Here is a 27,538-nt window from a genome sequence, read left to right as displayed (position 1 = left end):
TCCTTGGGCATCCAGTCAGGCGACTCTCTGACGGTGACGCAGCTAGCAGCACCAGCCGGCGGCACATCAATGGCTCCGGCGCCGCCCAGCAATGGGCATGCGCAAGCAGCAGCCGGCAGCGCAAACCTGGCAGGGCTGAGCGAGGATGAGCAGCTGGCGCGGGCAATAGCGCTGTCGCTGGGCCAGTCGGTGCCTGACATACCGCCCGCAGCAGCACCAACGCCAGCACCGCCGCCAACAGCGGCGCCAACGGCCAAGCCGCCGGTGCGGGCGCATCCCGCGGCGCCCAGCACTGCCAGCAGCGCGCAGCAGGGCGCCCCCACAGCCGTGGCCCTGGCTGACGGCACTGCCGTGGTGCGCCGCATAATTGACAGCGACAATTCCTGCCTCTTCAACGCGGTGGGATACGTGACGGAGCGCAGCCGCAAGCTGGCGCCGCGGCTCAGGTGGGCTGCCTGGCTGGGTCGTTCCTGAAGCGAGCCGCCAGGCGGCTCGCTGGTTAGGGCACAGGCTGTGGAGCAGCCACAGTACACTCGGGACTGCGCGAGTCATGGATGCCTTGGATGCTGCTCGGTGCTCACATGCTGTGGCACCTGGCTGCTGCAGGCAGGTCATCGCGGATGCTGTGCTGGCGGATCCGTTTGAGTGGAATGAGGCCGTGCTGGGCAAGGAGCCAGCGGAGTACTGCCGCTGGATCAAGGTGCCTTTGCGGCTGCCTGTGGCATCAAGTGCAGTGCTGAGCCGCGACAGCCCCATTTTTTGGAACGCGTCTGCCAAGACGGACTGAATGATGAGCCCTGCGTGCCGTGCACTGCGCAGGATCCCAACAAGTGGGGCGGCGCCATTGAGCTGAGCATCCTGTCGCGCCACTTGGGGCGCGAGATTGCGGCGTTTGACATCCAGACCACGCGCGTGGGTGGGTCTGGCTGCTCCCTTGGCGGCGACCTTGCCCCTGTGTTGCCTGCTTCCGCCTGCCCCAAGCGCTCCTCCAGTGGCAGGCATTGGTTGCTTGGCGTCTCGACTCTGACCCTGGGAGCTCATTCACCTGTGCACGGTTTCCCTCGCTGCCTGCCGCAGACATCTACGGTCAGGGTTCCGGGTACAGCGAGCGCGTGATGCTCATCTACGACGGCCTGCACTATGATGCGCTGGCGGTGGCGGCGTTTGAGGGGGCGCCGGAGCAGCTGGACGTGACGGTCATCCCCACGAGCGGCACGCGCACCGAGATGGTCATGCAGGTGAGGTGAGGGGGCTCGCAGGCGGGAAGGTGGAGCGCTCGCACAGAACGCTCGCCAGGCTCACCTGCGGTGCGGGCTGTGTGCAGGGCGCAAAGCAGCTGGCGACCAAGGCGCAGACGGCACGGGCATTTACAGACACCGCCAACTTCACGCTGCGCTGCGGTGTCTGCCAGATCGGCCTGAAAGGCGAGAAGGAGGCGGTGGAGCACGCGAAGACCACCGGGCACACCAACTTCTCCGAGTATTGAATTGCTGGCTTCCCAAGCCTTCCTCAACGAATTGGCCGCTCTGCCGATGTGTTTACTGTAATTTGCTGGTAATTACATCAGACATGCCCCGCATCCGCAGCGGCGCCTTGCTGGCGGCGCTGAGGAGGAAGGCGGCTGACCGGGCCAAAACATGGCAGTTCAAGGCGAATTGGGGCGTGCACTATACTTTGCGAGTTGCCGCTCTCGCTCGTGCTCCTGCGCGATCGGCCAAACCAACTGGCCCTAACTCGACTGCTGCACACGGCCAGCCTCTTCCAGGCAAACACACAGAGGGCCAGCAGCCCCAGGAGCCAGGCCTTTGGCCCCATGCTGGCCACGGGGGTTCTCGGTGTGGCCCCGGCGGCTGCGAGCGGCTCGCTCTGCCGGTGGGTGGAGCGCGTGATCGGGCCCCGTGGTGGTGCTTGGCGATCGTGGGGAGGCCCCCAGCCGTCCACAACCCCCTGCTTCACTCATTGGCTTCTGCTTCTGCAGGAGGACCGGCTCCCTTCATAGCTGCCTGCGGCTGGCGGGCCTCCCAGCACCTCGTCGTGCCACAGCAGGTGTGCTGCTGCCTCCTACCGACCTGCACCGCCCCCTTCAGCCGCTGCCGCTGGCGCCTGGCGGCGCAGCCTCGCCCGCCGCCACCTTGCCCCTGCCCTTGCACCAACACCAGCACGCCCCGGGCTTGTCCTCCTGCGTCGCAGTCCGTCGCTATGCTGCACGCCCTCAGCGTGCCAGCATCGCAGTGCGGGCCGTGGCGGCGCCAGAAGCGCAGGAGCGCGTCACCCCGGTGGCGTGGGAGAGCAGCCTGCCGCTGGGCCCCGGCAACGTCAGCATGCAGGTGGCCGTCAAAGACGACGAGCAGCGTGTGACCATCGCCACCAGCCTGCCCGGACGCCTGCTGCTGCACTGGGGCGTCGAGGGCGGCAAGAACTACAGCGGCGGCTGGCGCCTGCCTGGCGACCGCTGGCGCCCCGACGGCTCGGTCAACTACAAGAACCGCGCCCTGCAGTCCCCCTTCCAATCCGTCAACGGCAACGGCCTGCAGGTGGGGCCGGGCAGCGAGCTGGGTGCAGCAGTTGGGCCATGGGCCTCCGCCCCGCTCGCCAACAGCCGGCGTGCAATCTGGGCAGCGGCCTGGTTGCCAGAATGCTCAGCTCCCTGCAGCAGCAGCTGGCGCCAGCTTGCCGAGCTGCCGCCGCATCTGCCCCTGGACCTGGCTACCAACCGCGTGCCGTGCCCATGCATGGCTCCCTGCCGTGCCCGCAGGCGGTGACCATCCGGCTGGCGGGAGATGAGGCTTCTGACTTCCTGAACTTTGTGGTCAAGGATGAGGAGAGCGGGGCCTGGTACGACTTCAACGGCACCAACTTCCAGGTGCCGCTGCGCGCGCCGCCCATGGTGTCGGCGCCCATGCCCACCGCCATGCCCAACGGCAGCACCAACGGCAAGGCGGCCGCGGCGGCAGACCTGCCGCCGCTGCTGGCGCTGGACCAGATCCCGCAAGTGTCGCAGGTGGGCGGGGTGCTGCCGGGCGGGAATGTGTTGAATGAGGAAGCTGCTCTGCTCCCCGGACGGCGCTCCCTTGCACTCTGCTGGCTCGGTCCCTGATGCCGGGCTGCCCTGTGCCAATGGCACCCTGTACGCCCCGTACCACCGCAGGATCTGTCTGGCATCTGGGCGTACATCAAGTGGGAGGTGGCGGGGTGCCCCAACCGCTCCAAGGAGGAGGCGGACCGCGAGTATCAGGAGGGCATTGCGGAGCTGGTCATGCTGCTGCGCAGGTGGGGTGGGTGGGTGGCCTGCAGGGAGGGAGCGCAAAATAACAGTGGGCGAATGCATGCTGCTGCCATGTTCAGGTGGCATGGGTGCCGCTTGACGTCGCCCAGGCGGGCGAGCCCCACGCTGCTGCGCCTGATCTCGGCTGGCTGCTGCGCGTGCGCCTGGCCTGGGCTGCAGGGGCCGGCCGCTGGACGAGCTGTGGCGTGTGGCACGGGGCGAGATGAAGTACAGCGACTACATGCGGCAGAACAGCTACCTGCTGGCGCCACCTCAGCAGGCGGCGGCGCCGCCGAAGAAGACAAATGGCGCCGCCGCGCCGCCCGCGCCGCCGCCGCCGCAGGCCAAGCCGTCGGAGCCGGCTGTGTTCATCCCTCAGGAGCTGCTGGGGGTGCAGGCGTACCTTTTGTGGGAGCAGGCTGGCAAGCCTGACGGCGCAGACTTCGGGGACAAGGCTCGGCAGGTGTTGGAGGGGCGCATCCGTGGCGGCGCCTCTCTGGCAGACCTCGAGCGCGAGCTGCTGACCCCACCGGAGCAGCCGCAGCAGCGCGCGGCCGAGCCGAAGCAGAAGCGGAAGGAGCAGCAGCAGCAGCAGCAGCAGGAGGCCCCGCCGCCGCCGCCACCCGCGCCTGCGGCCGTGGTGGTGGGGCAGTCCATGGGGCAGCGGGCGCGCAACGCTCTGGACCTCATCCATCGCACCGTGGGCGCGGCAGTGATGCAGGCCAAGCCCAAGTACCTGCGCACCCCCATGACGGCGCTGGTGGAGGCGGCACAGGCCAACACCGGCGTGCACTGGTTCAGGGTGAGAGCACAGGGCACGGCCTTGGCAGGAGGAATGGGCCGGCATACCTCCACCCTGCCATGTCGTCCTGCCCGCAAGTGCATGGAATGGCCCTTGCCCTCGCCGCCAGCCCCGCCTCACCCCTTCCGCTGTGCTGCCTGCCCGTACTGCCTGTTGCAGCTGTACAATGTGGGCGACAAGCGGGAGATGCTTGCAACGGTGCACCTGGATGATCCCAACAACCCCAACGAGTCGCAGGTCACCGTGTCCCTCACCACCACCCTGTCCGACGGTGCGTTGCAGGCCACCCGGCTGCCAGGCGCAGGCTGATTCGCTGCTGAGCCTGAGCGGCAGCGCAGTGCAATGTGTGCAGCGGGCCATAGCCTGACTGAAAGTCCAGCAGCACAGCCGAGAGGCAACTCTTGCCTGTACTGACGCGCTCCCCATTCTCCTTGCCCCCGCGCTCCGCTGCTGCAGCGGTGCTGCACTGGGGCGTGAAGCAGGCGGGGCGCGGCAGTGACTGGCTCAAGCCCTCTGACAAGCTGCTGCCGCCTGGCACCCACCTGGCTGAGGGGAGCATCGCGGCGGAGACCCCTTTCCAGACCTGCTTCGGTGCGCCTGGCTCATGCTGGAGCCACCCCGCGCATGCACGAGTACTTGCTTCCAGCTACCAGCCAGCAGCCTGGATCCCTACCTGACCTGGCCTGCCTATCCCTGTCGCAGATGACGACTGTTATGTGGACTGGTCCAGCCTGGACTTTGAGCCGTCTGACTTTGGCGGCGCCATCGACCCGCTGCGCCGCATCAACCTGCAACTTCCCAAGGGCCACGGCCTGGCCGCCCTCACCTTTGTCATCCGCTCCGAGGACGGCGACAACTGGTGGCGCGACAACGGCAGCAACTTCACCATCCCGGTGCCGGGCTCTCGGGCTCGGCAGGCCAAGGACAAGGCGCTGGGCTTTGAGGACGAGCTGAGGTGAGGGCGGTACAGCTGGCAGTACAGCTGTGCGTGCCTGTCGGCGCCTTTGGTGCGCTGGGGCTGCTTGCTGTTTTGCCCGGCAGCCATTCTGACGTGCGCCGCTGTGCCATACCGAGGCGAGGCTCTTCCCTGCGTGCTGCCCTCCTCTGCAGCCGCATCATCGTGGACTGCGAGGTCAACACCGGCGCCTGGACGCTCATGCACCGCTTCAACAAGGCCACCGACCTGCTGGGAGACGTGATGGCGGTAGGTGGCGGCAGGATCGTGGGCACCACCGCATGCCTTGCCTGCTGACACCGAGGCCATGAGCAGAATGAGACAGGCTCTCCCTCGCTTCCGCCCCACCGCTGATCATGCTCCTGTCCTCCTGTCCTCCACTCCCTGCAGGGCCGCTTCTCCAAGGAGCAGAGCGTGGAGGACTCCATGGCTCGCATCTACGTCTGGCTGCGCTACAGCGCCGTGCGACAGCTCACCTGGCAGCGCAACTACAACACGCAGGTGCGGCGCGCCGCGCAGGGAATCCTGATGGCGCTGCTCGTGTGCGGGGCTGCACAGCCAGCACACTGCTTCTCGCTTGGTCGGTCAGCCATAGGGTCTGACCAGCCCCTCCGCCCTGCTCCGCCCCGCTCTGCCCGCAGCCGCGCATCCTGGGCCACGCTCAGGAGCGGCTGACGCACGCCATCGCCGACGCCTACGCCCGCACCAGTGGCCCCGCCCAGGAGTGGGCCCGCCTCATGCTGACCACCGTGGGCCGCGGAGGCAACGCGCAGGTGCGCCTGGCTGCCTCACAACCCCCTCTGCCGCGCACCGCATGTCCTCACCAATTTCACCCAGGGCGCTACCGGCTCCCTCACTCCTGCGTGTCCCTCCCATCTCCTGGCTGGCCCCGTGTGGCTTCCCGTGTGAGTGCAGGCTGTGCGTGACGAGATCCTCAACATCATGCACCGCAACAAGATCCCCGAGAAGAAGGGCACCTGGATGGAGGAGTGGCACCAGAAGCTGCACAACGTGAGGCGCCCAGCGCTGCGGCCATGCTGTGTGGCGCTGCCCGCAGGTTTTGCTGGCCCTGCCTGCGCGCTAACCCTTGACCTCACAGCTGCCACTCCGTCACTACACCACCACCACCACCTGCAGAACACCACCCCCGACGATGTGCCCATCTGCGAGGCTTACCTCGCCTTCCTGCGCTCCAACGGAGACCAGGGCGCCTACTGGAGCGTGCTGTCAAGTGAGGCGCCAGCACCAGCTGCTGAACCACCCTGGCAGGGCCAGGAATAGAGGGGAAGACTGCGGGCTGCCTCGTCCTGCACCTCTGCCGCGGCTCTGCCTGCAGCATGCCGTCGCCGCCGGCAACTAACCCTCCTCCCCCGCTTCCCTGCCCTGCTCCCCTGTCCTCCTGGGTGCGCAGATGCGGGCCTGACCCGCAGCATGCTCGAATCGTATGACCGCCCCATCAGGACCGACCCGCACTTCTTCCCCGACAAGAAGGCCTCGCTGATCGGCGAGTTTGAGAACTACCTCAAGATCCTCAAGGCGGTGAGCCCCGCGGCCCAGCTCAGCCAGCTGGTTGCTGGTGGCTGGGGTTGGGTGGCGAGGTGGTGGCGTGGTCCCCTACCACCAGCCCTCGCCGCCGGCACTCACCCCGTGCTGCCGCGCTGCTGCTCCCGCGCCCCGCCCCCTCCCGCAGGTCCACTCTGGCGCCGACCTGCAGGCCTCTGCGTCCGCCGCCTCTGGCTACGTGCCCGGCGGCGCCAAGGGCTACCTGGGCTATGTGCTGGCCAACTCCAACGGCCACGAGATCCTGCCCATTGTGGAGGCCTCGGTGGAGGCGCGCGCCGAGCTGGCGCCCGTGCTGCGCAACAGCCGCGACGTGCTGTACCTGGACCTCGCCCTGGAGACGGTGGTGCGCAGCGCGGCGGAGCGGGGGGTGGGCCACGCGGGGCCGCGCGCCGCCGCGCTCATCGCGCCGCTGCTGCAGAACCTGGCGCTGAGCCTGGGGGACAACGAGGAGGTGTGCTACTGCCTCAAGGCCTGGCAGGACCTGCCCCACTCCGTGCGCTTCGGCGAGGGCTTTGGAAAGGACGACGCGCTGCGGGTGGGTGCGGGGCTGGAGGCTGGGGGCAGCTGGGGGAGCTGCGGGGCATGGGGCCGTAGCTGTGGCTTGGCCGGCTTGCTGCTTTGCATTGCGTGGAGCCCGCTTCGCTTGCTGGATACTCTGCTCTGCCACGTCGCTGCTCGCGCCATGCCGGGCGTCGACCTCCCCCCACACACACCTGCCCCGTACTGCGCCCGCAGGCCATGGCGGTGATTGAGCGCGTGCGGCGCGCGCTGGCGTCTGTGTCGGACTACGTCAGCCAGACCGTGGGGCCCGTCAGCCAGCAGTTTGGCCAGGCCTTTGGCTGCGAGCCGTGGGCCGTGACGGTGCGTCCTGCTGCTCATGTTGTGTGTGATGGGCACAATGGTGACCTGCACCGCTTGCCAGCTGTCTGCATGATGACACCACCGTCTGCCGCTACCTGCTAATCCCCCTGTCTGCCTGCCTGCCCTCCTGCCCGCCCGCCTACCTCTGCCTCCCTCCCTGCAGCTCTTCCCCGAGGAGGTGGTGCGTGGCGGGCCCGCCTTTGCCGTCAGCCTGGTGCTGAGCGCGGCGGAGCCCCACTTCCGCCAGGTGGCGGAGCTGGGCGCGTGGCAGATCATCTCGCCCGCATCCTGCTGGGGAAGGCTGGAGGTGGTGCCAGACCTGCACGGAATCCAGGAGAAGGTGGGCGGGGCAGGGCGCGGTGGCGCGAGGCAGGCCACCGGGCAGGCGGGCAGCCGCAGCACGGGGACGCACGGCATGCGCGCATGGCTGCCCCTCCTGCTTTGCCGTCCCGCTTGTGGTGCCCCGCTGGACTGGTTACTGACAGGCTTGCCCCACCTCTTCATTTGCCGCCCCACCCCAGGTGTACTCTGAGCCCACTGTGCTGCTAGTCAAGCACGTGAGCGGCGAGGAGGAGGTTCCGCTGGGCGTGGTGGGCGTGCTGAGGTGGGCAGGGCTGGGGCTGGCGCTGGGAGGGGGGCATGCTGTCTAAAAGGATGGGCTGGGAGTGCAGCCATCACGCTCCCGGCCCGGCTGTCCCTGTCGCCTGCACCCCGCGTGCGCCAGCCCGTGCCGCTCCTGCTGACTGATCAAGTCACACGCCCCGCCTCGCCTCCTGCCCCTGCCCCTGATGCCGTCGTGCAGCGGCGACACGTGCGACGTGCTGGCCCACCTGAGCGTGCGCTCCCGCAACATGCACGTGCTGTTTGCCACCTGCTACGATGCCAGCCAGCTGGGGGACCTGGAGGCCATGGCTGGGAAGATGGTGGCTTGCGAGACGACGCCCGCGGGCTCGGTCAAGTGGCGGGAGGCGGACGCGGCGGAGGTGGCGGCGCATGCGGCAGGTGCGCGCCAGGCGGCTGCCGTGTTGAACGACACCACGCCGGGCTCCCCTGCCCCTCCCAGTGTTGTGCAGCAGCGTCTGCCAGCCCGGCCACCCCAAGCGCCTGCGCTGCCGCCCAGTGTCTTAGAGACTCTGTGATGTGCCTGCTGGTGCAGATGACGCGGGCGCGGCCGCCAAGCGCGGCCCCATCCGTGTGAACATCCCCAAGTGGAGCGGCAAGTGGGTGGTGGGCATGGATGGCTTCCAGGACGGGGTGAGCAGCCGCCTGCGGATTGCAGCTGGCTGTGCCTGGATGCGCCTGCGGCACCCCGATGCCGCTTCCTCCTGATGCAAGGAAGGTTCAGGAAGGGGGCAGCCCAGGCGCTGCCGTTGTGGTGCCTGCTCATCTCCCCGCCTCCTGATCTGCCACCTGCTCATGGTGTACCCCTCCCACCCACCCCACCTGTGCAGGTTGTGGGCGCCAAGTCCAAGAACCTGGCCGGCCTGCGCGGCAGGCTGCCAGACTGGATCAGCCTGCCCTCCTCCTGCACGGTGGGTGGCGCTCGGGGGCCTGCCCGCCTGCCGTGCTGCCCGCCTGCATGCCTTGGCCTGCCTTCAAGCCGTGGCCAGGCAGCTGCCAGTGCGCCTTCTTTGGTGGTCGCACCAGCTAAACCGCGGCTCGTGCCATGTGCTGTGCTGTACTGTGCTGCTGAATGCAGGTGCCGTTCAGCACGTTTGAGGAGGTGCTGAAGCGGCGGGAGAACCGCGGGCTGGCGGGCGACCTGGCCAAGGCCATCAAGGCGGTGCAGCCCGGCGACGGCGCGGGTCTGGCGCTGGCGCGCTGCCGCGACCTGGTCATGCAGACCCCGGTGCCCGAGGAGCTGCAGAACGCGCTGCGCCAGGCGATGCGCGACGGCGGCATCCCGGTGCCTGAGGGCGAGCAGTGGAACGACGCGATGTGGGCGCTCAAGGTGAGGGGCGCGCCCGCCCTGCTGCTCCTTCCCGCACGCTTGCTGCTGCGCCAGGCAGCCCATTCCCCTGCCGCGGCCAGCCCAATGCGGCCCGCCCCTGCTGCTGGCAACCAACCGACCTTTCCCGTGCCTCCCTCCCTCCCTCCCTCCCTCCCCCTGCCCTCCCCCTCCCGCAGTCTGTGTGGGCCAGCAAGTACAACGACCGCGCCTACGTGTCCACCCGCAAGGTCGGCATCAACTTTGATGACGTGCGCATGGCGGTGCTGTGCCAGCGCATCGTGCCCGCGCAGGTGAGGCGGGTTGGCCTGGCCTGTGGCAGGCTCTGGCACTCGGCCGGAGGGCTGGTGTGAGGACCTGGCTGGCTGGGGGCTGGCTGGGGCATGGCAGGCCAGCCCGGCGGCTAGCTGCGGCTGTCCTGGCCGCCGGCGGAGCCACCACCACCAACAACAACACCACCAACAACAATGCCGCTGCCGCCGCCGCCCCCGCCCCCCGGCAGTACGCGTACGTCATCCACACCACCAACCCCACCAACGGCGACGCGGGGGAGATCTACTGCGAGCTAGTGCTGGGGCTGGGGGAGGCCATTGTGTCGGGCACGGTGCCGGGGGCCGCCCTCACCTTTGTGGCGCGCAAGGACGACATGGACAACCCGCGCGTGCTGCTCTACCCCTCCAAGAGCGAGGGCATGTTTGTGGACGAGAGCCTCATCTTCAGGAGCGACTCCAACGGCGAGGACCTGGAGGGATACGCGGGCGCAGGTGCGGGAGCAGCGGGGCGGAGCAGCGGGGGTTGGAGGAGTGGGCTGTGCGCTGCTGTGTTCAGCGCTCGGCCGCTGAGGTGGTCTGCCGGCCGGCTGCCTGGCCACACTCCCTCCCACACCTCCCTCTCCCCCCTGCCTTCTCACACACCTGTACCGCCGCCGCCGCCGCCGCCCCACCCGTACCGCAGGCCTGTACGACTCTGTGACCACCGCCACCACTGTGCGCCGCAAGGTCGACTACTCCTCCGACCCGCTCATGACCGACCCAGAGTTCCGGGGGCGCCTCATGCGGGACATCTGCCGCGCGGGGCTGGCCATCGAGCAGGCGCTGGGGTCGGCGCAGGTGGGCGGGAGGGGCGCGTGTGTGTGTGGGCGGGAGGGCCAGGTGGTAGCAGGGCCCCGCACTGGCTCGCCTGGGACTGGTGGGTGGCCGCTGGCAGCGGTGCTGGCATGCCAGGGAACATGCAGCTGCCTGCCTGCCCACTGCCCACACCAGCTGACCCGGGCCTCCCGTGCCTGCCTGCCTGCGCGCCCTTTGCAGGATGTGGAGGGCGTGGTGGACAGGGAGGGCAAGGTGACTGTGGTCCAGACTCGGCCCCAGATGTAAACCCGGGACACTCTACGCCTTCAGCACCTCTTCAGAGCACGCAACCCATGCGCCTACAGCGCCTACAGCCCTTGTTTCAACTTTGTCCCTGTACCTGCAATCTATGAATGACCGGCGGTCGCCAGCTGGCACTTCCAAACGCATGCACCCACCTGTGATACTACTGTTTTTTATGTGGCCACGTTCCTTCTGTCGAGCCTGAGCTTGACTTATTTTTAGTGAAGTCCCCTTCCTCCTTCACCAATGCACGCGCTGGTGAAATTCCCTTGCAATCCCCATTTCTTGCTTCCCGTTTGGCTTTTCCTCATTCCGCATGGCATGTGATTTTCAGCAGACCAATTCCTTCTCTTTGCAGTCTTGCATTCTGAGGCAAGTCCCATTGTAGCGGGTTTCAGTAGTGAGTTCGGGCTAGTAACAAGTTCCTTGCAATCACCAATCAGGGCCCAGCGCGCCAGGAACCACTGCGGGCTGAGCCAAGCTAGTTTGGAGCGGCGGCGGGAAGGCTGGCCTGCACCTGCCGCAGCGCCTCGGCTACGCGGAATGGATCCGTGTGGCCGATACTGGCCCCGCCAAACACCTCCAGCCCGCCAAAATCGCTCGCCAGGTTGCTGAGGCGACCCCGCCCGACGACTCTCGCCACCACCGGCACCGGCATGCCCCGCGGGGGCGGCAGGTAGCCGTCGTTGACCGCTGCGCCGTCCCCGCTGCCGCCGCCGTCCCCGGCTGCGTGCGGCAGGCGGATGTTGTGGATGGAGGCGTTGAAGGTGCGCACCCCTAGCTCATCAATCAGGGCCCGCAGCGCGGTGTAGAGGAGGCGCTGGAAGGCGGGGCTGTCCATGCTGCTGCCGTGTATACAGACCTCCATGTCCTGCAGCAGATAGAGGCCTGGGTGTGTGGAGGTTGGGCACAGCCCACCTGCCAGGTTGCACTGATGCACGAGCCAGTTCTCCCCCGCTCGTGGTGCGTGTGCAAAGGGGCGCGCCCCGTCGCCGCGCCGCCCCGCGCCGCCCCGCCCAGCCGCACCTTCCAGGGCGCCAAGCTGGCAAAGGCGAACGCAAAGTCGCCTTGGCTGCCCTCACGCAGCAGCAGGCCCACATCCTCGTGCGCCGCCAGCACATCCTGCACGCATGACACACATGTGACCAACAGGGGCACCAGTGAGGGCCACAGGGGAGCCTGCGCTGGGGGGCAGCTGCAGGCAGACGCCGGGGCCGAAGGGCAGGTGCCCTCCAGCTGCGCGGTACGGTACCTGGTAGTACCCACGGCTGTTGGTGCCGTGCGTGAAGTCGTAGCCAGCCACTGACTCGGCCTCCTGCTGGAGGGTGGGGAAGGGCGCGTCTGCCAGCATGACCTGGGCGTGGCCGTGGTACTGCAGGAAGGGCAGGACAGCATATGTGTGTTTGATTGCCAGAACAGGGGCAACATTATATACATGCACACACACATACACATACAAAAATGGCCAGCCGCCAGCCATCCACGCACCTGGCTGGCGCCGCCACGCGGCAGGCAGTTCCACACAAACTGCAGGGACAGCCAGGGGCGGGGGCGGGGCGGCAGATGCGGCTGGAGGAGAAGCACCCACAGACACGCCACACACTCAAAGCTGTTGCCACCGGGCCACTGGATGCAAGTCAGGAAGGGGCTCCCTTCCCCACCCACCAGCGGGTGCAGCTGGCGGTGCGGCAGGCCCAGCGCAGCGTCCTGCTGCGCCTGGTGGGCGGCCGCTTGCTGGAACCACTGGTGCGACACCGACACCAGGTCCTGCAGCTGCTCCAGGCTGAAGCGCAGCGGATCGTGGTGCTTGAACATGATGACGCCTGCGCAGCGGCGGCAGCGGGCAGCCGGCACCACGGTCGAGTCGCCGTCGGCCAACCAGCATGCCTGTCACTCTCCCAGCTGCCGGTGCTCCCCATCACGTGGACACACCACGAGCCTCCGTCTCTCGATGGCAGCTGGCGGGCGGGACCTCAGGGACCGCACTCAAAGCGGGGTCCCCGCAGACCCCCGCCAACTCACCCTGCTGCGGCTTCACGTATTTGAACAGGTTGCTGGCGCTGACGGCGTGCGGCCCCTCCACCCTCCCCCACGTGTCCTCCGCCGTCAGCTGCTGCCAGTTGCAGAAGTCGCAGGCACCGCTGCCTCCGGGGGCCAGCGGGTCGAACGCCGCCGCTGCATCCGCCGCGGCCGCTGCAAAGGTCTGCGGCTTCTTGGTGCGGTCCTCATTGAACCAGCACTGCGCCAGGGTGACGCGGTTGGATACCCGCAGCACCGCCTGGCTGTTCTCCTCGGCCACGCCTGCAGGGATGGCGTGGCAGGGCCGTGTGGCATCGCCAGCACAGGGGCTGGCTGCAGTGGACTGGATGCCCCGCGTTTCAGGGCGGCGCACACGCAGCAACATGCGCTCTGGACTGGGCAGGCGGGCAGGCGCTCACCGTACTTGGCATGCAGCTGCGGGGAGGCCTTGCAACGTGCATGGCCGATGCTGAGCTCAAACAGTCGGTTGAAGGCGGCAGAGTTGGGCACGGAGCGGGCCAGTTCGAACACCGAGGTGTACTTGGGCAGGCTGGCCGCTACCGTCATGGCTCTCCTGCCGCTGAAGAGTGGCGGCGGCAGGCGGCAGCGGTGGCCGACGGCGGCGGCGGCAGCCCTCGTGTTGTTCGGCGTTGAGGCAATTGAGCAATGCTATGGCCCGAGGCAATGTGCAATCGTCTCAAGGCCCGCTGCAAGCCCTGTTGTGGAGTCGGGAGTGCAGTTGGTAAGTGTGGCAGGCGATGGCGTGTTCTGCAGTGCACGCTGCAACATGCGCATCCAGTTGATGATCGATGCAAGCCAGGGGAACTATGAAAACTCGCAGGGCGAAGTACACAGCGCAGGACACAGGAGTTGGAGCTTTGCGCCTGTATGCCTGCAAAATCGACCCTTTGCCCATTCAATTGGCGGGTGCAGGACACTGGCACAGCCCTCAGCCCAATGCCTGCCCCCCTCCCTCCCAACAGCACCCTCCTCCGTGGCCTGCTGCCCCTGCTGGTGCTCCTGGCGCTGCCCACCGCCAGCTGGGAGCACGGCACCGCTGGCAGGGCGCTGCTGCAGAGCGCCGCGCCCCCGCCGCCGCCGCCCCGCAGCACCCAGGGCCTGCCGCTGGACGCCATCCAGCTGCCGCCCGGCTTCTCCATCGAGCTCTACTCCGACGACAGGTTCCCGGCCCGCTTCCTGGATGTGGCAGAGGCGGGGAACGCCACCGTCGTGTTTGTGTCATCCACCAAATCTGTGGTGACGGCCCTGGTGGACAGAGGCGGCAGCGCGCCCGTCCAGGCGTGCACGCTGCTGGATGGGCAGGACGGCCCCAACGGCATTGCCTATGACCCCTCCGCCCGCTCCCTGTACGTGGCCGAAGTGCGGGCCATCACCCGCCACGACAACGCACTCGCCTCGGCCCTGGCGGGCTGCGACCGCAGCCTGCTCCGCTCCAGCGCGGTGGCCAACGCCAGCCTGCTGCCGCCACAGGCCAGCCACTCCAGCCGTGCGCTGGCCATCGGCCCGGCAGACGGCCTGCTGTACTACACAGTGGCGGCGCCCTTCAACGTGGATGTGTGCAGGGACCCGTACTGCACCATCCACCGCATCGCCAAGAACGGCTCGGGGCATGGCATTTTTGCACGAGGTGGGCTCGCACAGCCGCCGAGCTGGGCGCAGCTGCCCGTGGCAATCGCTTGCTTTCGCTGCTGCGCCCTCCCCCGTGCTGACGCCCCCAGCTCTCCGTGGCGGCCCTGCTCACGCCTTGCCCTACACGCTGCTGCAGGCATCCGCAATGCTGCCGGGTTTGACTGGGTCCAGGGGCGGCTCATGTTTGCGGGCATGGAGAGGGATCGCATGGGCAACGACCTTCCCGACGACATCCTGGGGCTGGCAGACCCAGCCACGCCAGGCGTGGACTACGGCTGGCCGTACTGCCACTGGTGCGGTACCATGTGGCAGGCTGCCTGCTGCGTGGCGCCGAGCTGTGGCTGTGCTCTGCTGTTCTTGCTGCGGCAACCTGCTGGCTGGGGTTTAAACCATTGGTGGATGTGAGGGGGACCATGACAACCTGCCTGCATGGGCTGGGCTGCTGTTGTAGGGTCGGGGATGGCCCTCCCGAGCTGCGGGAGCCAGGCCCGGGTCGGATCATCCCTGACCCAACTGTCTTCCCGCCGGGTGTGGGCCCATCTGTTGATGTGCTGACGCAGCGCTGCAAAGGTGAGACCAGCATGCCATCTTGGCTTGCACAGATGTGTGCAATGCTTGGCGCCAGCTGGCATGAAGGACTGCGGGCAGCTGCACAGGCCGCCCCACGTGGCGACCTCGGTGCCTCCCTGCCACAGAAGTGGCGGTGCCGCCGGTGCAGGCCCTGGGCCCGCATGTGGCGCCCCTGGGCGTGCTGTACTGGACTCCGCCCGTGACGGCTGCCGAGGCTGATGGCGCATCCTCTGGGCAGCGCCAGCAGTGGCCGGCACAGTATGATGGCGGCGTGTTTGTGGGAGAGCATGGGTAGGCAGGCTGCTGCGGGTTGTCGCTTGACAGGTGTCATGGGCCGGGCTGCCGGCTGCAGCTGTGCGCCCACCCTACGCCCATCTTGTTGCCGCAGGTCTTGGGACCGCGACGTGCCCATCGGCTACAGGATTGCCCACGTGCAGCTGTCAGAGGATGGGCGCACGGCGGTGGGGCACTCCATCTTTGCCGAGGGCTGGCTGGGCTCGGATGGCAAGAAATGGGGCCGCCCCGTGGGACTGGCCAGGCTGCCAGATGGTTCCATGCTGGTGGCAGACGACAAGGCCAACACCGTGTACCGCATCTCGTACGACGGCACGGCTGGCGGGGCAGGCGCAGCCTCGTCCCCATCCCCGCCACCGCCCACGCCCGTGGCCAGTGCGGGCAGCAAGCTGTTGGCGAGCCCGCTGCTGATGCTCCTGTTTGTTTATGCCATCTTTTGCCTGGGTCTGTAATACATGTCCAGAGTTGTCAGACTGTATGCTCTCTACCGTTTGATTTCTGTGGAGCGAGCGGCAGCGCCAGGTCGCGCCGCGTCGCCGCCGCCTTGCGTGCTCCACCTCTGCATTTGGCCGGCTGAATGCAGAGCCTCCTCCCCGCCACGCATCATGTTGAGCCGCAGCCCAACTGCGCCTCTACAGCGCCTGCTCAGCAGGGTAGCACCCCGTCCTCGCAGGACACGCCGCCTTGCGTGCTGTGCCTCGACCGGCTTTAAAGCACGATGGAGCCTGGATGTAAAGTGAGCCCCGCTGCTTCAATTGGTTGAGAGCAGACTGCTCTGGAACCCTCATCTCCGCTCCTGGGCGCTGTGTGGCTTTGTCGATGCCGTGGTCGCCGGGTCGAGGCTGCTGTAGCATTCAGCAGCTGCCCATGACCATGCGGCACCACCTAGCCCTGCCGCCCCGCCGGTGCCGCACGCACCACTGCTTCCTGCAGGTTTGGCGGCAAGATGGAAGCCGTCATGCTGCTGCAAGAGTGGGTGTCCACCGTGGGCGCGGCGGCAGGGCTGACGCCGGCAAACACGTCGCTGGGCACGGGCAGGTGTGTGTCATGGTGCCATTCATCCGCCAGCATGCCGCCCTCTGTACTGCTTTTGCTCCGGGACAGGGCGCTGAACCTGTGTTCTCACCACTTGCCTGCAGCATTGGTGCCCCTGAGAGCACCCTGGAGCTGGAGGTGTCGTTCAGCAGCCTGGGAGAGCTGGAGGAGTTTTGGAGCAGTATCCCGCAGGTGCGACTGAGGCACCTGGCTGGCTGCCGCAACAAAGCCACCCTCGTGCCAAGCCCGCTTCATCCACGCCATCCTTTTGATGTGCCTTTCCTGTGCAGGCACAGCACAAGGCGTGGGGACAGCGCATGCAGCAGTTCATAGTGCACGGTAGTCCGCAGTGGCAGGTCTACCGCTGCCTACCTGCCTTCCCCGACGCAGCACCACCCATGGCAGCGGCGGCTGCCGGCGGCGTACGCACCAGCAGCGGCGGCGTGCCCAGCAGCAGAAGCAGCAGAAGCAGCAGCAGCAGCGGAGCAGGCGGCCTGGTGGTACCGAGCATGGAGGAGGTTGGAAAGTATGCTACAGAGGCCGACTTTCCAGCTGCGCTGCCCGCCACGCAGCAGCAGACGGCCAGCGGGCTGTCAGTGGTGAGCAGCGAGGAGGAGGCGGAGGCGGTTCTTGACTGGAAGGGCGACCCCATGAGCGTCAACCCGGGCGACAAGATGCCATTCAAGTTTTTGTGACGTGCGGGACAGGAACGGCCGCTGTGCCAGTACCGCCGCCTCGGCAGTGCTGCGTGCAGGCAGCAGTGTCTTGCAGTTGTGACCCATTTATTTCATTATGCGCCACCATTTACAGCTCCCTCAACATGCAATTGAACACATCAGCAGCAGCAGCGATAGCCTTTCGTGCCAAAGGCCTGCCTTGCGGCCTGGCCCGGCTGAGGGCTCCTGCCTTCCCCTCTTGTTCACTTGCCGTGCTGCTTGGGCTGGCCACGGGTCACAGTGTCCAGGTGCTTGCTGTGGCCGCGGCCGGTGGCCTGGAAGTCGTTGGTGCGGTGGTGGCTGTCCATGCGCTTGTTGGCGGCGGTGGAGGTGCCCTGCCAGCTGGCGCGGTTGTAGTCCTGCAGCGGACGAGCAGAGCCAACAGTTGGCAGCCAAGCGTGGGCTCATTCTGTCAGCTTCACCAAGCAGCGAGGAGCGGGCTGGGCTGTGGTTTGTCATGCAGTGGCATCACTGGATCCCCACCATCACATCCTTGCGGTTCAGCGCATCCTCGCCGCCGTGCACCTTGGCCATCTCCTGGGGAGGCATGTGTGGACGGGGCGGAGGGGAGCGGGCACTGCGAGTTGCAGGCGTGCGAGCCAGCGACGGTTTGTGTAGTGGGAGGAATGGCCGCATTCTCAGCGACTGCACCGAGCAACCAGAGCCTGCTTGCAGACACAGCAAGCACACATGGCCCACTCAACCGACCGAACCAGCACAGCCTCACCCTCATGTGAGAGTCGCGCTGCACGATGCCCATCTCGCTGGGGTCGGTGGGGTGGGAGCGCTGCACGTCGTGGCTGGCGGGGTCCACTTTGAAGTGGTGCCTGAGGCAGGGAGCAGGTGGGCAAGCTCACGAGTGTGGCGGAAGCGGCAGCAAGGGGCAGGGCATTCCCTTGCCCAGTGTGCTTGTTTGTGTGCAGCGGGTGAGCCACACAGTGCCATTTCCAGGCCACTCACTCTGGCGCCGCATCCACTTGCTTGCCCTCTGGTACTGGGTCGGTCGTGTCGCCGATGCGGGCGCGCGCCTGCCGCGGCAGGTTGCTGCTGGCTGCACGGCGGCGCGGGCGGCAGGGAGGCGGGCGGGCAACTCATGACCGCCCCGCGGCGCTGCTGCTGTGGCGAGGAGGCCTTGGAGGCAAGAAGCTGGCCAACAGGCGCACCTGCAGCCTTGCTGACCGGGTTGGGAGGCTGCCTGCCCTCGTCCTCCATGGCTGGTAGCTGTAGCTGTAGCGTGTAGCTGTGGAGGCAAATACCAGGAGAGGAGACAACAAAGAAGAGACGAACATGAAAAGAAAAGTTGGGCCTGCCACCTGGGCATCTTCTGGGCCCCTCTCTGCACCCAAGGTCTTGTGTCTCTCTAGGCCTCCATCCAGAGCCTTGGACAGCCAATCTGCACACAAGTACAGCAGCAGGCACCATGAGCGGAGCGTGGAGCCTGAGGCACAGCAGCGAGGTGAGGTTGTGGCACAGCCAGGAAGCCAAAATACTGACCTTGCTGCGTCACTGTGTGCCGTGGGGGCGGGCGTGGTGCCGCTCCATGCTCAGGTTGGGCCGCTGCGGCGGCTGTAGCCGGCCCGTCGCCACCCCTTGCCAAGCATGTGCGCCCCTTCCCAGCACCGCAGGACCGGCCCCCCTCCAAGCCCAGGTCGCCCACCTGCCACGAGTCAGGCCGCCTGTCGCGCACCCGCATCGACGAGAAGCACCAGGAGATCCCAGACAGGGAGGCGGAGCGGCTGGCTGCGAAGATTGTGTCGGTGAGCCGCCGGTGCATAACTGCGTGTAACCTCGATTGATGTGCAACGCAGCGCAATGACCTGCTTGCCGCCGCCACCGCACCGTGTGCCCGCTCGCCTCCCTGCGCACCCCTCGGCGCAGGTGGGTGCCGACTACCAGGACAAGAAGAGCCGCGAGCGGTTTGGGGACGAGTGGCAGGCCAGCGACAACGCGGCGCCCACGGTAGGCGCACGGGGTGGGGCCACGACGGTGTGGCTTACGCGTGGCGGCTGTCAGATGCCACAGCCAGCATGACGCGCCGCTGCCGCGTGCTGTATGATGCAGATTGATGCTGAGAGCATCGCAAACAAGCTCATGGCAAGTAGTAGCTGGCTTGCTGCACAAGGATCTATGTCTGCCACACTCCTGCTCATGTTCATTGCAGCCCTGTGCTGTGCTGTGACCGTCACCTGTTGTGCTACCTTCCGCGCAGAAGGAGGCGGCGCGCGAGATGACCCGCGCCTCTGCAAAGCATAATGACGGGCAGGTAGTCGCTCCCCCAGCTGTGCAGCTGAATCACCCGCAGCATCCCCCGGCTTTCTCTGGCCTGGTCGCAGGGATAAGCCCACCCATGGCCATTCCTGCACTGCTGCCGCTCACTGCCTGGCAGGTGTTCCCTGGCAGCGACGCCGCCAAGGCGGAGGCTGTGTATGCTCAGCGCAACGACCCTGATGCCCCCCTGCACAAGGTGGCGCAGAAAGGTGGGGCCTGCCATGCTGTCCAACGGTGCCGGGGGCGCCTCCATTCCCGCTGGCACAGGCAGCTCTCCAAGGCATCTGCAGGAGCAGGGCATGCCGCAGGCATTGCATTAACCGCTTGCTGCCCCCCTGTGCAGTGCGTGAGAAGATGGCGGCTGCCGAGGAGCGCGCAGTGCACCCCAGCGACTTTGTGGGAGTCCACCCCAGTGAGCCTGTGTGGCAGCAACCAAGCGGATAGGGTGCCAGCACAGCATTGACCTGCATGGCAGCCCTATCAGGCACTTTATGCACAACATCCTGCATCGCTGCCAGCTGCTCAATTTTCTCCACACGTGCTGCAGATGCGCGGCGGGGCGAGCGTACCCCAGATGTGCTGAGGGAGTGAGCACCCCAGACACAAAAACAGCAATGTTGGGTTGTTTTCCAGAGCCTGGGCAGGCGTTGCATTGACCTGTTTTGTTGCTATTGCAAGCTGGATGAAACGGAATGATAGAAGGCGCGTGAAAAACTGAAAGGCCGCATTGCGGTAGAAGAGACAGACCCCAGAAGAGCAGGTGGTGGATGCATGGAGGGCACATGGCAGCAGGAGAACAGTCACGTGCTGCGGTGGAAAAGGTCAGGTGCATCATGAAAACAGTGGAGCTGGAGAGAGCAGCACACATGTGCTGTGTGCCAGGGACAAACAAAGCAGGGGGCCACAAACAAGGGAGCAGAAAGGCCCCGACGAAAATATGTATAGACTGTAAAGTGGGGCGACGTGATGCCACTAGGTTTTGAATGGCACACAGGGCTGAGGCCTGAATGACTCGCTCAATGGGGGACTGTGCTAGCTGTCACGTGGTGGTGGCATGCCTGTCACGTAGAGCATGGGCCTGGCTGATGTGAGCAGCAGGTGCGGGCTGGGGCTGGGGCCCGAGGCTCAGAGTGTAGGGGCAGCAGGGTGCATGTCCAGCTGGTGAGGCTCAGAGTGTAGGGGCAGCAGGGTGCATGTCCAGCTGGTGCATCTTGCGCCGTGTCTCCCGCGCCTGCCGCCACTCGCTGCCGCCGCTCAGGCTCAACTTCAGTGTGGTGATCGTGCTCTGCCGCCTGCAGCATGCATGGATGCCAGGCACAGTTGGGTGGCATGGCCACACGGGCCCAGCAACTGTATGCCTGGCATGCCTGCCACAGCAACCAAAGTCAGGGGCCACCCACCTGACTGGCATCCACGTGTTGGGCCCCAGGAACGCCAGGTTCACCTCCCGGTGTGTCATCGTCTTGGCAGGCGAATACCGCTGGAACCTGCGGTACAGAGGTACAGCTACCCCGCGGTGAGACGGAGACAGTCGCGGGCAAGAAGCAGCCGAGACGGGGAGGTCAGGAAGCGCACGCAGACAGCCTGCCATCAGTGTTCAGCAGAACCACCAGTGAGCAGCGGCGGCATGAAACAGTACCCGGGACAATCCACAGCGACAGTTGCAAAAGCTGCACTGCCCCCGGCTACGCGTGCAGTCAGGTTGGGGCGGGCTAGCTCACCACATGAAGGCGTCTGACGTGGCGATGTTGACGGAAAAACCAAAGTGGTCGGCCACCGCCCGCAGCATGAGCTCATCGCCGGGGGTGCCCGCCTGCGCCATGCCGCTGCAGCAAGGCAGCCAGGAGGGCCAGGCAGTGGCGGAAGACTGTCGAGCAAATGCCAGCAGCAGGAGGGCAGGCCATGCCTCGGCCAACGACTCCAGCAGTCGCCCAGCTAACTCCATCACAGGCGTGCTGCCACCAGAGATGCCCCCCCCACCTGAGGTAAGACTCCCAGTCATCCCCCAGGAAGCAGCTGTACTCCTCGGGGTGGTTGGCCGCGTAACCCACCCCCAGCGCTCGCAGCGTGGGCCCAAACACCGCCGTGCCCCACAACGCCAGCGACAGCGCATCAAACAGCGAGTTGGCGGCTGCAAACAGAGGGCAGGGAGCAGGGGCACGGAAGGTGAGCAGGGCCACACGCTGGGAAAGCCGGGTGGTGCTGCAGCAGCGCTGGGTGATTCAGCGCCGGCAGCTGAGGCTTGCCAGCTTGAGGCCGTCTTCCCCACCCACCTGCGCAGCCCTTGAAGGCAACTGCCTCCAGTTTCGCTACCAGCAGGCGCTGCTGCAGCCGCTTCTCCGCTGCTGCGGGGTCGCTGCGCGCCACCATGCGCTCTACGCGATTTTCCTGCCGCATGGCACTCTCAAAGGCAGCACGGGCGTCGCGCCAGCCAAACCCTGCACCGCCGCCAGGCCAGCGAGTGGGGCCCACTTCAGGTGCAGGCAAGGGCCACAGCTTCAGGTGCAGGCACACTGCCCAGCAGCAGTTCAGGGGGACTGCAACTCTGCGCGCTGACAGGTCTGCACCAGTGGAGTGTTGGAGGAGCAGTGGCGTGGCTGTCCACCCCTGGACAGCAGCAGCAACACAGGCAAGTGTCACGCACCAGAGCGCCGGTGTGGGAATGCTCGCAGGCGCCGGAAGTGCGACGAAGCTAAGGCTGCCGGCGAGCTGTCGCTGCTGTTGCAGCCCGCGGGGCTCCTGGTGCCGCTGCCATCTCCCGCCCCTCCGCTGCTGGTGCCCCTGCTGCTGCTCCTGCTCAAGCTGCCTCCCGCGCTGCTGCCGCTGCCGCTGCTGCTGCTGATGTGGATGGTGTGGGGCTCTGCCGCTCCGCAGTTCACCGTCGCCTCGTCCAGGTTGCAGACAAAGGCGGTGACTTGCTGCGCTAGGGCATCAAACACGGCATTCTCCTGGGTGATGCGTGCCAGGTCATTCTGGACCGTCAGCTGGTGCCGCCACTCGGCGTCATCCGCCTGCCGGTTGCCAAACGACGGGTGGCTCAGCAGCGTGGCGCGTCCGAAGGCTAAACATGCCATGCTGGGATGGCTGCTGCGCTGCTGTGCCTGCAGGGAGGGGAAGGTGGCGGCAGCGTTAGGCGGTGGGCAGCGGGAGGGGCCGCGGCGGGCTTGGCACCCCTGCCTCATGGCCCTCGCGTGGGCGTTGCGTCACCAGCCATGGCTAGGAATGCACAGCAAGTTGGCAGCGACGCCGGCAGAGGAGGCACACAAGAGGGCCCACGGGCCGCGTCCCTCGCAGCGCCCCACGCCCTCCCAACCATGTACCATCGATGCACTGTCGGCGGCAGGCAGTGCCGCCCCTCGGGAGCAGGCAGGGGACACGAATGGACATGGCACAGAGGGAAGGAACTGCGCACCTTGCAGATCCCACTACAATTGGCTAGAGGTCAATACCATTGTAGAGCAGTTTGCGAATGGGGCCTAGCCAGCAGCAAGAGCCCTGGGCTCCACCGCTCACGCGTGTGGCTGGCTGGACCTGGTGCAAACAAGCACTTTGGTGACGACCCGGTGCAATGATGCCGCTGATTGCCCGCGGGCGTTGGGGGGCGGCCGGCGGGCGGTACTCGTTGCAGTACAGCCCCATTTCCTGAACCTGCGCGCCCCTCGCGTGCGTCGTCAATGCGCTCCTTCCCGAAGGCTTGTATATGCATTCGGGGAAGTGCAGGCGCTTCTGTCGGCAACCAATCAAGAGGCCCTCACCCGCTCACGCACCGACTCGACGCCGCCCCGCCCAGGAGGCGACTCATTGGCAGCAACCGCCGCCGTAGGCATCCCTGGCATCCAGGCCCTGGGCTGAGCACAGCAGGCCCGGTGGCGGCGTGCGACGAGCGACGACGAAGCGGTGTTTAAAGAAGGGCATGCCCGCTGGCGGCGAGGAGCGGCGGCATGGCCGGCGCCCACGTGCCGCGACCCAGCACCCGACCCCCAGCGCTCGGGGCGCGGCCACGGCCGCTGCGGCTGCCGCCAGCGGCGGCGCTGCACCGGGGCGTGCCCTGAGCGCCGACTTTGCTCAGCTGGTGCAGCAAGGGGGCCCGCAGGGCTGGGACTCGCTCCCCTTCCACGCCCTCTCCCAAATCTTCAACTGCCTGGAGCTGAGGGATCTCGCGGCGGCAGCCAGCGTGTGCAGCACATGGCGGTATGAGGCGTCGCTGGATGCCCGCTGGCGCGCCTTCTGGCAGAAGCAAGTCAGCGACGTGGGGCTGTGGCGCTGGGCCAAGGCCGACGGTGAGCATCTGTGCCTGTTTGTTCCTGGCCGACCGTCATCCCTGTCCCGCACACTCAACCTCACCGTCTGCCCCTGGCCCCTCGCTCCGTCCGCATGGTCGCCGTTGCAGGCGACTACCGGCAGCAGCTGCGGGCAAAGCACCTGGTGCGGCGCGGCGACTGCGCCGCCACTGTGTTCCCCTTCAGCCGCCGCGACGGACCTGTCAGCGAGGTGCTGTTCTTCGACGGCGGGCCGCGCGACGCCGACAAGCGCATCCTTACAATCCAGGCACGCTGTTTGGGGGGCTGCGGTCAAAATGCAACACCCTGGCCTGTTGCATTTCAGCGGCATCCTACTTTTGAGCATGCTTCGTTGTGCCCATGCTGAGCCACCCAGCTCACACTTTCATCCAGCCCATGCATGCCATGGCTGCAGGCCCCCAAGGTGCCCGGCCAGTCGGTGCGCCTGCACGGCAGCTGCCTCAAGGTGTGGGATGCGGCGGCGCTGATGGCGCAGCGCCCGATCCTCACGGTGCACGACGTCCTCAAGCACATGCAGCTGGAGGACGGCCGCCTGTTCCTGTGGCGCATCGCCGGCGATGCAGTGATCCCGGTGGTGAGGCGCCCGCCGCCGGCGCAGCGCAGGGAATGCCAGCCAAACCCGGAAACCCTCCTGCGGCTCCATGGCACCCAATGGTGTTGCCAAGCGCATCTTGTGGCCTTTGTTGTTCTGAGGCCTGCTCACATCATGAGCCATCTTACGCCATCTCATCTGCCACTTCACAAACAGGAGTGCCTGGACGGCGAGGACCTGGAGGAGGTGGCCGAGGCGGCGCACTGGGCGGAGCACCCAGCCATCACCGCCTCGGTGCTGGCGCCCGGCCCGCTGGCGCTGCAGGACGTCCCGCTGGAGGCGTCCTACGGCAGGTGGGGCGGGCGCTGCGGGCATGGTGTGTGTGTGTGCTTGAGTTGAAGCTAGGTGGATGGTGGCGTGCAGCATTGTGTTGTTGTGGAGAGGGTGTGTGTTGGGCAAGGGCAGGGGGGTGGATGTGGTGGGCTGGCAGGGAGCGAGGCTGGCTTGCCGTCCACCTTGGGGCCTGTGCTGCGCACCAAGCCTGCCTGTTGCCCGACCGTGCCGCGTGCAGGCGCATCACGCCCTGCGAGTGGTTGGACATGTCTGGCGGGCTGATTGCGGGCAGCCTGATGGTGCCCAGCCAGGGCCGCCTCATCATGCGCCTGTTTGACCTGGCCACAGGCCGCTGCCTGCGCGCCAGCACCTGCGCCCTGAACGCCGACGAGCACGTGGTGCGCTGGCTGGCTGGCGGCTGCAGGGCTCGGCTGGGGCCGGGCATGCCCGCCCCTGCCGCATCTGCCTGTGCCTGTGCCTGTGCTGCTGTCCTTGAGCGGTGATGGGGCCAGCGGCCTGGCACGCCGCCACCGCTCCCGCAGACTGCAGCTTGCTCCCCCAACGCCCGTCCTCTCCCTCGAGTGTTGCCTTCGTCGGCCTCCTCCTGCGGCCTGCAGATGCAGCTTCAGGACCACGAGGTCACCATGATTGTGACCCGCAGCGGCGAGACGGGCTCCCTCGTGGCCGCCACCTGCGCCCTGTTTGACACCCGCGTGTTCCTGTGGCGCCTGCGGGACGAGTGGGTCTCTGCCGGCCAGGCCACCGCCGCCGCCGCCGTTGCGGCAGGCGCCGGCAGCTCGGACGAGCAGGGGCAGCACGCGGGCGAGGCGCGAGACGCTGCCTGGGACCCGGCCGCGACGGTCGCCGCCGTGGGTGCTGCTGCGGCGGCGGGGGGCGGCGACGGGGGGCAGTACGAGCTGCGCCACGTGTACAGCACCCTGGAGGAGGAGCCGATTGTGGATGTCAGCATCAGCACCACCGCGCACCGCCTGTTTGTGGTGGGCATGGAGAATGTGAGTGGGGCAGGGCGGTATCGCCAGCGGCGGTACGCCGGCTGTGGCCTTGGTGCCGCGCACCGCCATGATGCCCTCATCATTGGCTGCTCCTCGCCGCTGGGTTGATGGTGCCTCCGCCCGCTGTCACGCATGCCCTCCCTCCACCCAACCCCGCCCCTGCCCCTCCCGCAGGTCTTCATTGCCGACCTGTCTGGCGTGCCCTACATGCGCGTCTCGCTGGCGCGCTGGCGCGGCGTGGTGCCTGCCGGCCAGGTCATGGCGGCGGCGGATGTGGGGGCGTTCAGGTGCGGGCTGATGCCACGCGCGCCACCCTCCACACGGCGCCCGCCCGCCGGGAGGCGCCCACACCCACCCACCTTGCGCTCTCCGCTGGTCCCGCGCTGCAGCTGGCCGCTGCCCAACAGCACCAAGACCGCTTTCTTCCTGGACACCACCAACTCCCTGTTCATCGCTGAGTTCAGGCGCCCGCAGGTGGGAGCAGGGCCCGGCGGGCGCTCCTGGCCATGCCGCTCCCCATCCGGGCCCCCCAGTGCCCCTCTCCCTGCTCTTTCCTGCTCCTGCGACTCTCCTCTGCCCTCTCGTCCGCCTCCCCCCCCGGCCAACCCCCCTCTGCTGCCCATGCTGCTCGCCGCGGGCGCAGATGAGCGACTACTGGTACATGCAGCACGGGGAGGGGGAGTTTGAGCGCGGGCGGCGCCCCCGCTTTGACCACCACGTTGCGCAGCACCTGCAGCCCGGCTTTGTGGACATGACCTACTATGTGCAGGTGGGCTGGGGGGAGAGTGTGCATGTGCGCGCATTGCGCGCTCTCGTTTGTGTGATGGCGGTGGCGGGGCAGCCCTCTCTTGCACTTTAAGCATGCCACATCCCTGGCGCCGCCCGCTGCCGCGCCGCCTGCAGAGCCACACCGACCTGCGGCCCCCGCCCACCGCGCCGCTGCTCAGCACGCTGCACGGGCGGGCCTCGGGGATGCGCACTGGGGAGCCCGGCGTGGTGGAGTACACGCAGGACGGCGGCGTGCTGCTCACCACCGGCGACACCAGCTGCCCGGCGGTGGCGGCGCTGCTGGGGCACGAGAAGGCGGCGGGGGCGTACCTGGAAGGACTGGGCCCGCGCGCCGCCAAGCCCCGCACAGGCGGCAGCAGGCGGCAGCCCTTCATCAGCCACGGCGGGCGGGGCCAGCGCGGCCAGCTGGCGCCGCGTGCGCTGGTCATGATCGACTCGACCAGCGGGTGCCGGTGAGGGCAAGGGCCGGTGGGGCCAGCAGCGCAGCGGAGCTGGCCGCATGCCTGCCGCGCAGCCGCCGCTCGCCCTCCCATCCCGTCGCGCACGCAGACCTGCACCTGCATTTTACACCCTTGGACACCCAGCCCAGCTCCTGCTGGCCGATTGCCCTGTCCCACCCCCTGCTGGCGTGCAGGTACAAGGCCGTACCGCTGGAGGGCGCGTGCGAGTCGGTGCACACAGCGGGGCAGTACGTGGTGCTGTCGGTGGCGGAGCTGGGCAGCTACCCCCATGGGCTCAACGGCTCCATAGTGGTGCTGGACTTTGGCGGGCGCGGCCTTGGGGGGCCCGGCGAGCTCGCTGCCGCCACGCCCGACCCCGTGCCGGCCCCCGAGCAGCAGGAGCAGGAGCAGCGTGGTGGCCGGCAACGGCGTGGCGGCAGCGCAGCAAGCAAGCAGCGAAAGGATGACAAGGAGGAGGAGGAGGAGGAAGGGAAGCATTCGAAAAGCAGGCGGCGCGCCAAGCCCAACAAGAGGCAGGGTGGATCCAGAGCCAAGGGCAAGGCGCCAGCCACCCAGGCGGCGACGGATGACGAGGCGGGGCCCTCGCGCAAACGGGGCAAGCGCTGAGGCCTAACCCTTGCACTTTATGCCGTACATGTAATTGCCACTTTTTGATAACATCCCCAAGTCACGTGTGAGTCAACAGGCTTTGGCAACCATTGCCGCCAGGTTGGGCGTCGGGTCGCAGCGGGCTCAGCAGGCAGCTTGCTGTTCAGTTGCGCTTGCATCTGTTCCTTGTGCGCAGGTCGCGGGA

At 67.3% G+C, this 27,538-nt stretch overlaps 6 protein-coding genes across 6 annotated transcripts; 4 read left to right on the top strand and 2 right to left on the bottom strand.

The window, feature by feature from the left end:
- Window positions 1–69: 69 nt before the first annotated feature.
- Window positions 70–1,486, top strand: CHLNCDRAFT_28255 (hypothetical protein; the record flags this gene model as incomplete). Its single annotated transcript, XM_005843312.1, has 5 exons — window positions 70–446; window positions 607–700; window positions 820–916; window positions 1,078–1,238; window positions 1,325–1,486. The coding sequence occupies 5 exons, from the start codon at window positions 70–72 to the stop codon at window positions 1,484–1,486; spliced, it is 891 nt and encodes a 296-aa protein (XP_005843374.1).
- Window positions 1,487–5,964: 4,478 nt separating this feature from the next.
- CHLNCDRAFT_37464 (hypothetical protein) lies at window positions 5,965–11,198 on the top strand (the record flags this gene model as incomplete). Its single annotated transcript, XM_005843311.1, has 15 exons — window positions 5,965–6,033; window positions 6,160–6,253; window positions 6,434–6,561; window positions 6,713–7,120; window positions 7,321–7,446; window positions 7,610–7,786; window positions 7,968–8,050; window positions 8,249–8,468; window positions 8,626–8,700; window positions 8,898–8,978; window positions 9,146–9,397; window positions 9,574–9,687; window positions 9,897–10,158; window positions 10,349–10,503; window positions 10,702–11,198. The coding sequence occupies 15 exons, from the start codon at window positions 5,965–5,967 to the stop codon at window positions 10,765–10,767; spliced, it is 2,310 nt and encodes a 769-aa protein (XP_005843373.1). The 3' UTR covers window positions 10,768–11,198.
- A 47-nt stretch (window positions 11,199–11,245) lies between these two features.
- Window positions 11,246–13,350, bottom strand: CHLNCDRAFT_141194 (hypothetical protein; the record flags this gene model as incomplete). The annotated part of the gene is made up of 7 exons (XM_005843253.1): window positions 11,246–11,635; window positions 11,791–11,886; window positions 12,017–12,136; window positions 12,253–12,291; window positions 12,430–12,587; window positions 12,787–13,065; window positions 13,203–13,350. The coding sequence occupies 7 exons, from the start codon at window positions 13,348–13,350 to the stop codon at window positions 11,246–11,248; spliced, it is 1,230 nt and encodes a 409-aa protein (XP_005843315.1).
- Window positions 13,351–13,740: 390 nt separating this feature from the next.
- Window positions 13,741–16,935, top strand: CHLNCDRAFT_55227 (hypothetical protein; the record flags this gene model as incomplete). Its single annotated transcript, XM_005843310.1, has 10 exons — window positions 13,741–14,431; window positions 14,570–14,726; window positions 14,885–15,003; window positions 15,129–15,294; window positions 15,392–15,672; window positions 16,012–16,033; window positions 16,231–16,335; window positions 16,437–16,524; window positions 16,623–16,688; window positions 16,723–16,935. 10 exons carry the CDS (start codon window positions 13,741–13,743, stop codon window positions 16,933–16,935), a joined length of 1,908 nt encoding a protein of 635 aa, XP_005843372.1.
- A 3,549-nt stretch (window positions 16,936–20,484) lies between these two features.
- On the bottom strand, window positions 20,485–22,390 carry CHLNCDRAFT_141190 (hypothetical protein; the record flags this gene model as incomplete). Its single annotated transcript, XM_005843252.1, has 6 exons — window positions 20,485–20,608; window positions 20,717–20,803; window positions 21,038–21,142; window positions 21,297–21,447; window positions 21,590–21,754; window positions 21,961–22,390. 6 exons carry the CDS (start codon window positions 22,388–22,390, stop codon window positions 20,485–20,487), a joined length of 1,062 nt encoding a protein of 353 aa, XP_005843314.1.
- Window positions 22,391–23,229: 839 nt separating this feature from the next.
- CHLNCDRAFT_141189 (hypothetical protein) lies at window positions 23,230–27,351 on the top strand (the record flags this gene model as incomplete). Its single annotated transcript, XM_005843309.1, has 11 exons — window positions 23,230–23,596; window positions 23,707–23,807; window positions 24,012–24,191; window positions 24,366–24,502; window positions 24,721–24,880; window positions 25,100–25,495; window positions 25,670–25,782; window positions 25,885–25,969; window positions 26,139–26,264; window positions 26,399–26,736; window positions 26,919–27,351. 11 exons carry the CDS (start codon window positions 23,230–23,232, stop codon window positions 27,349–27,351), a joined length of 2,436 nt encoding a protein of 811 aa, XP_005843371.1.
- Window positions 27,352–27,538: the final 187 nt, after the last annotated feature.

This window comes from Chlorella variabilis (genome assembly GCF_000147415.1).
Source record: "Chlorella variabilis unplaced genomic scaffold CHLNCscaffold_32, whole genome shotgun sequence".
In the NCBI taxonomy this organism is placed as follows: domain Eukaryota; kingdom Viridiplantae; phylum Chlorophyta; class Trebouxiophyceae; order Chlorellales; family Chlorellaceae; genus Chlorella; species Chlorella variabilis.
This window is presented reverse-complemented; position numbering and strand designations above follow the sequence as displayed.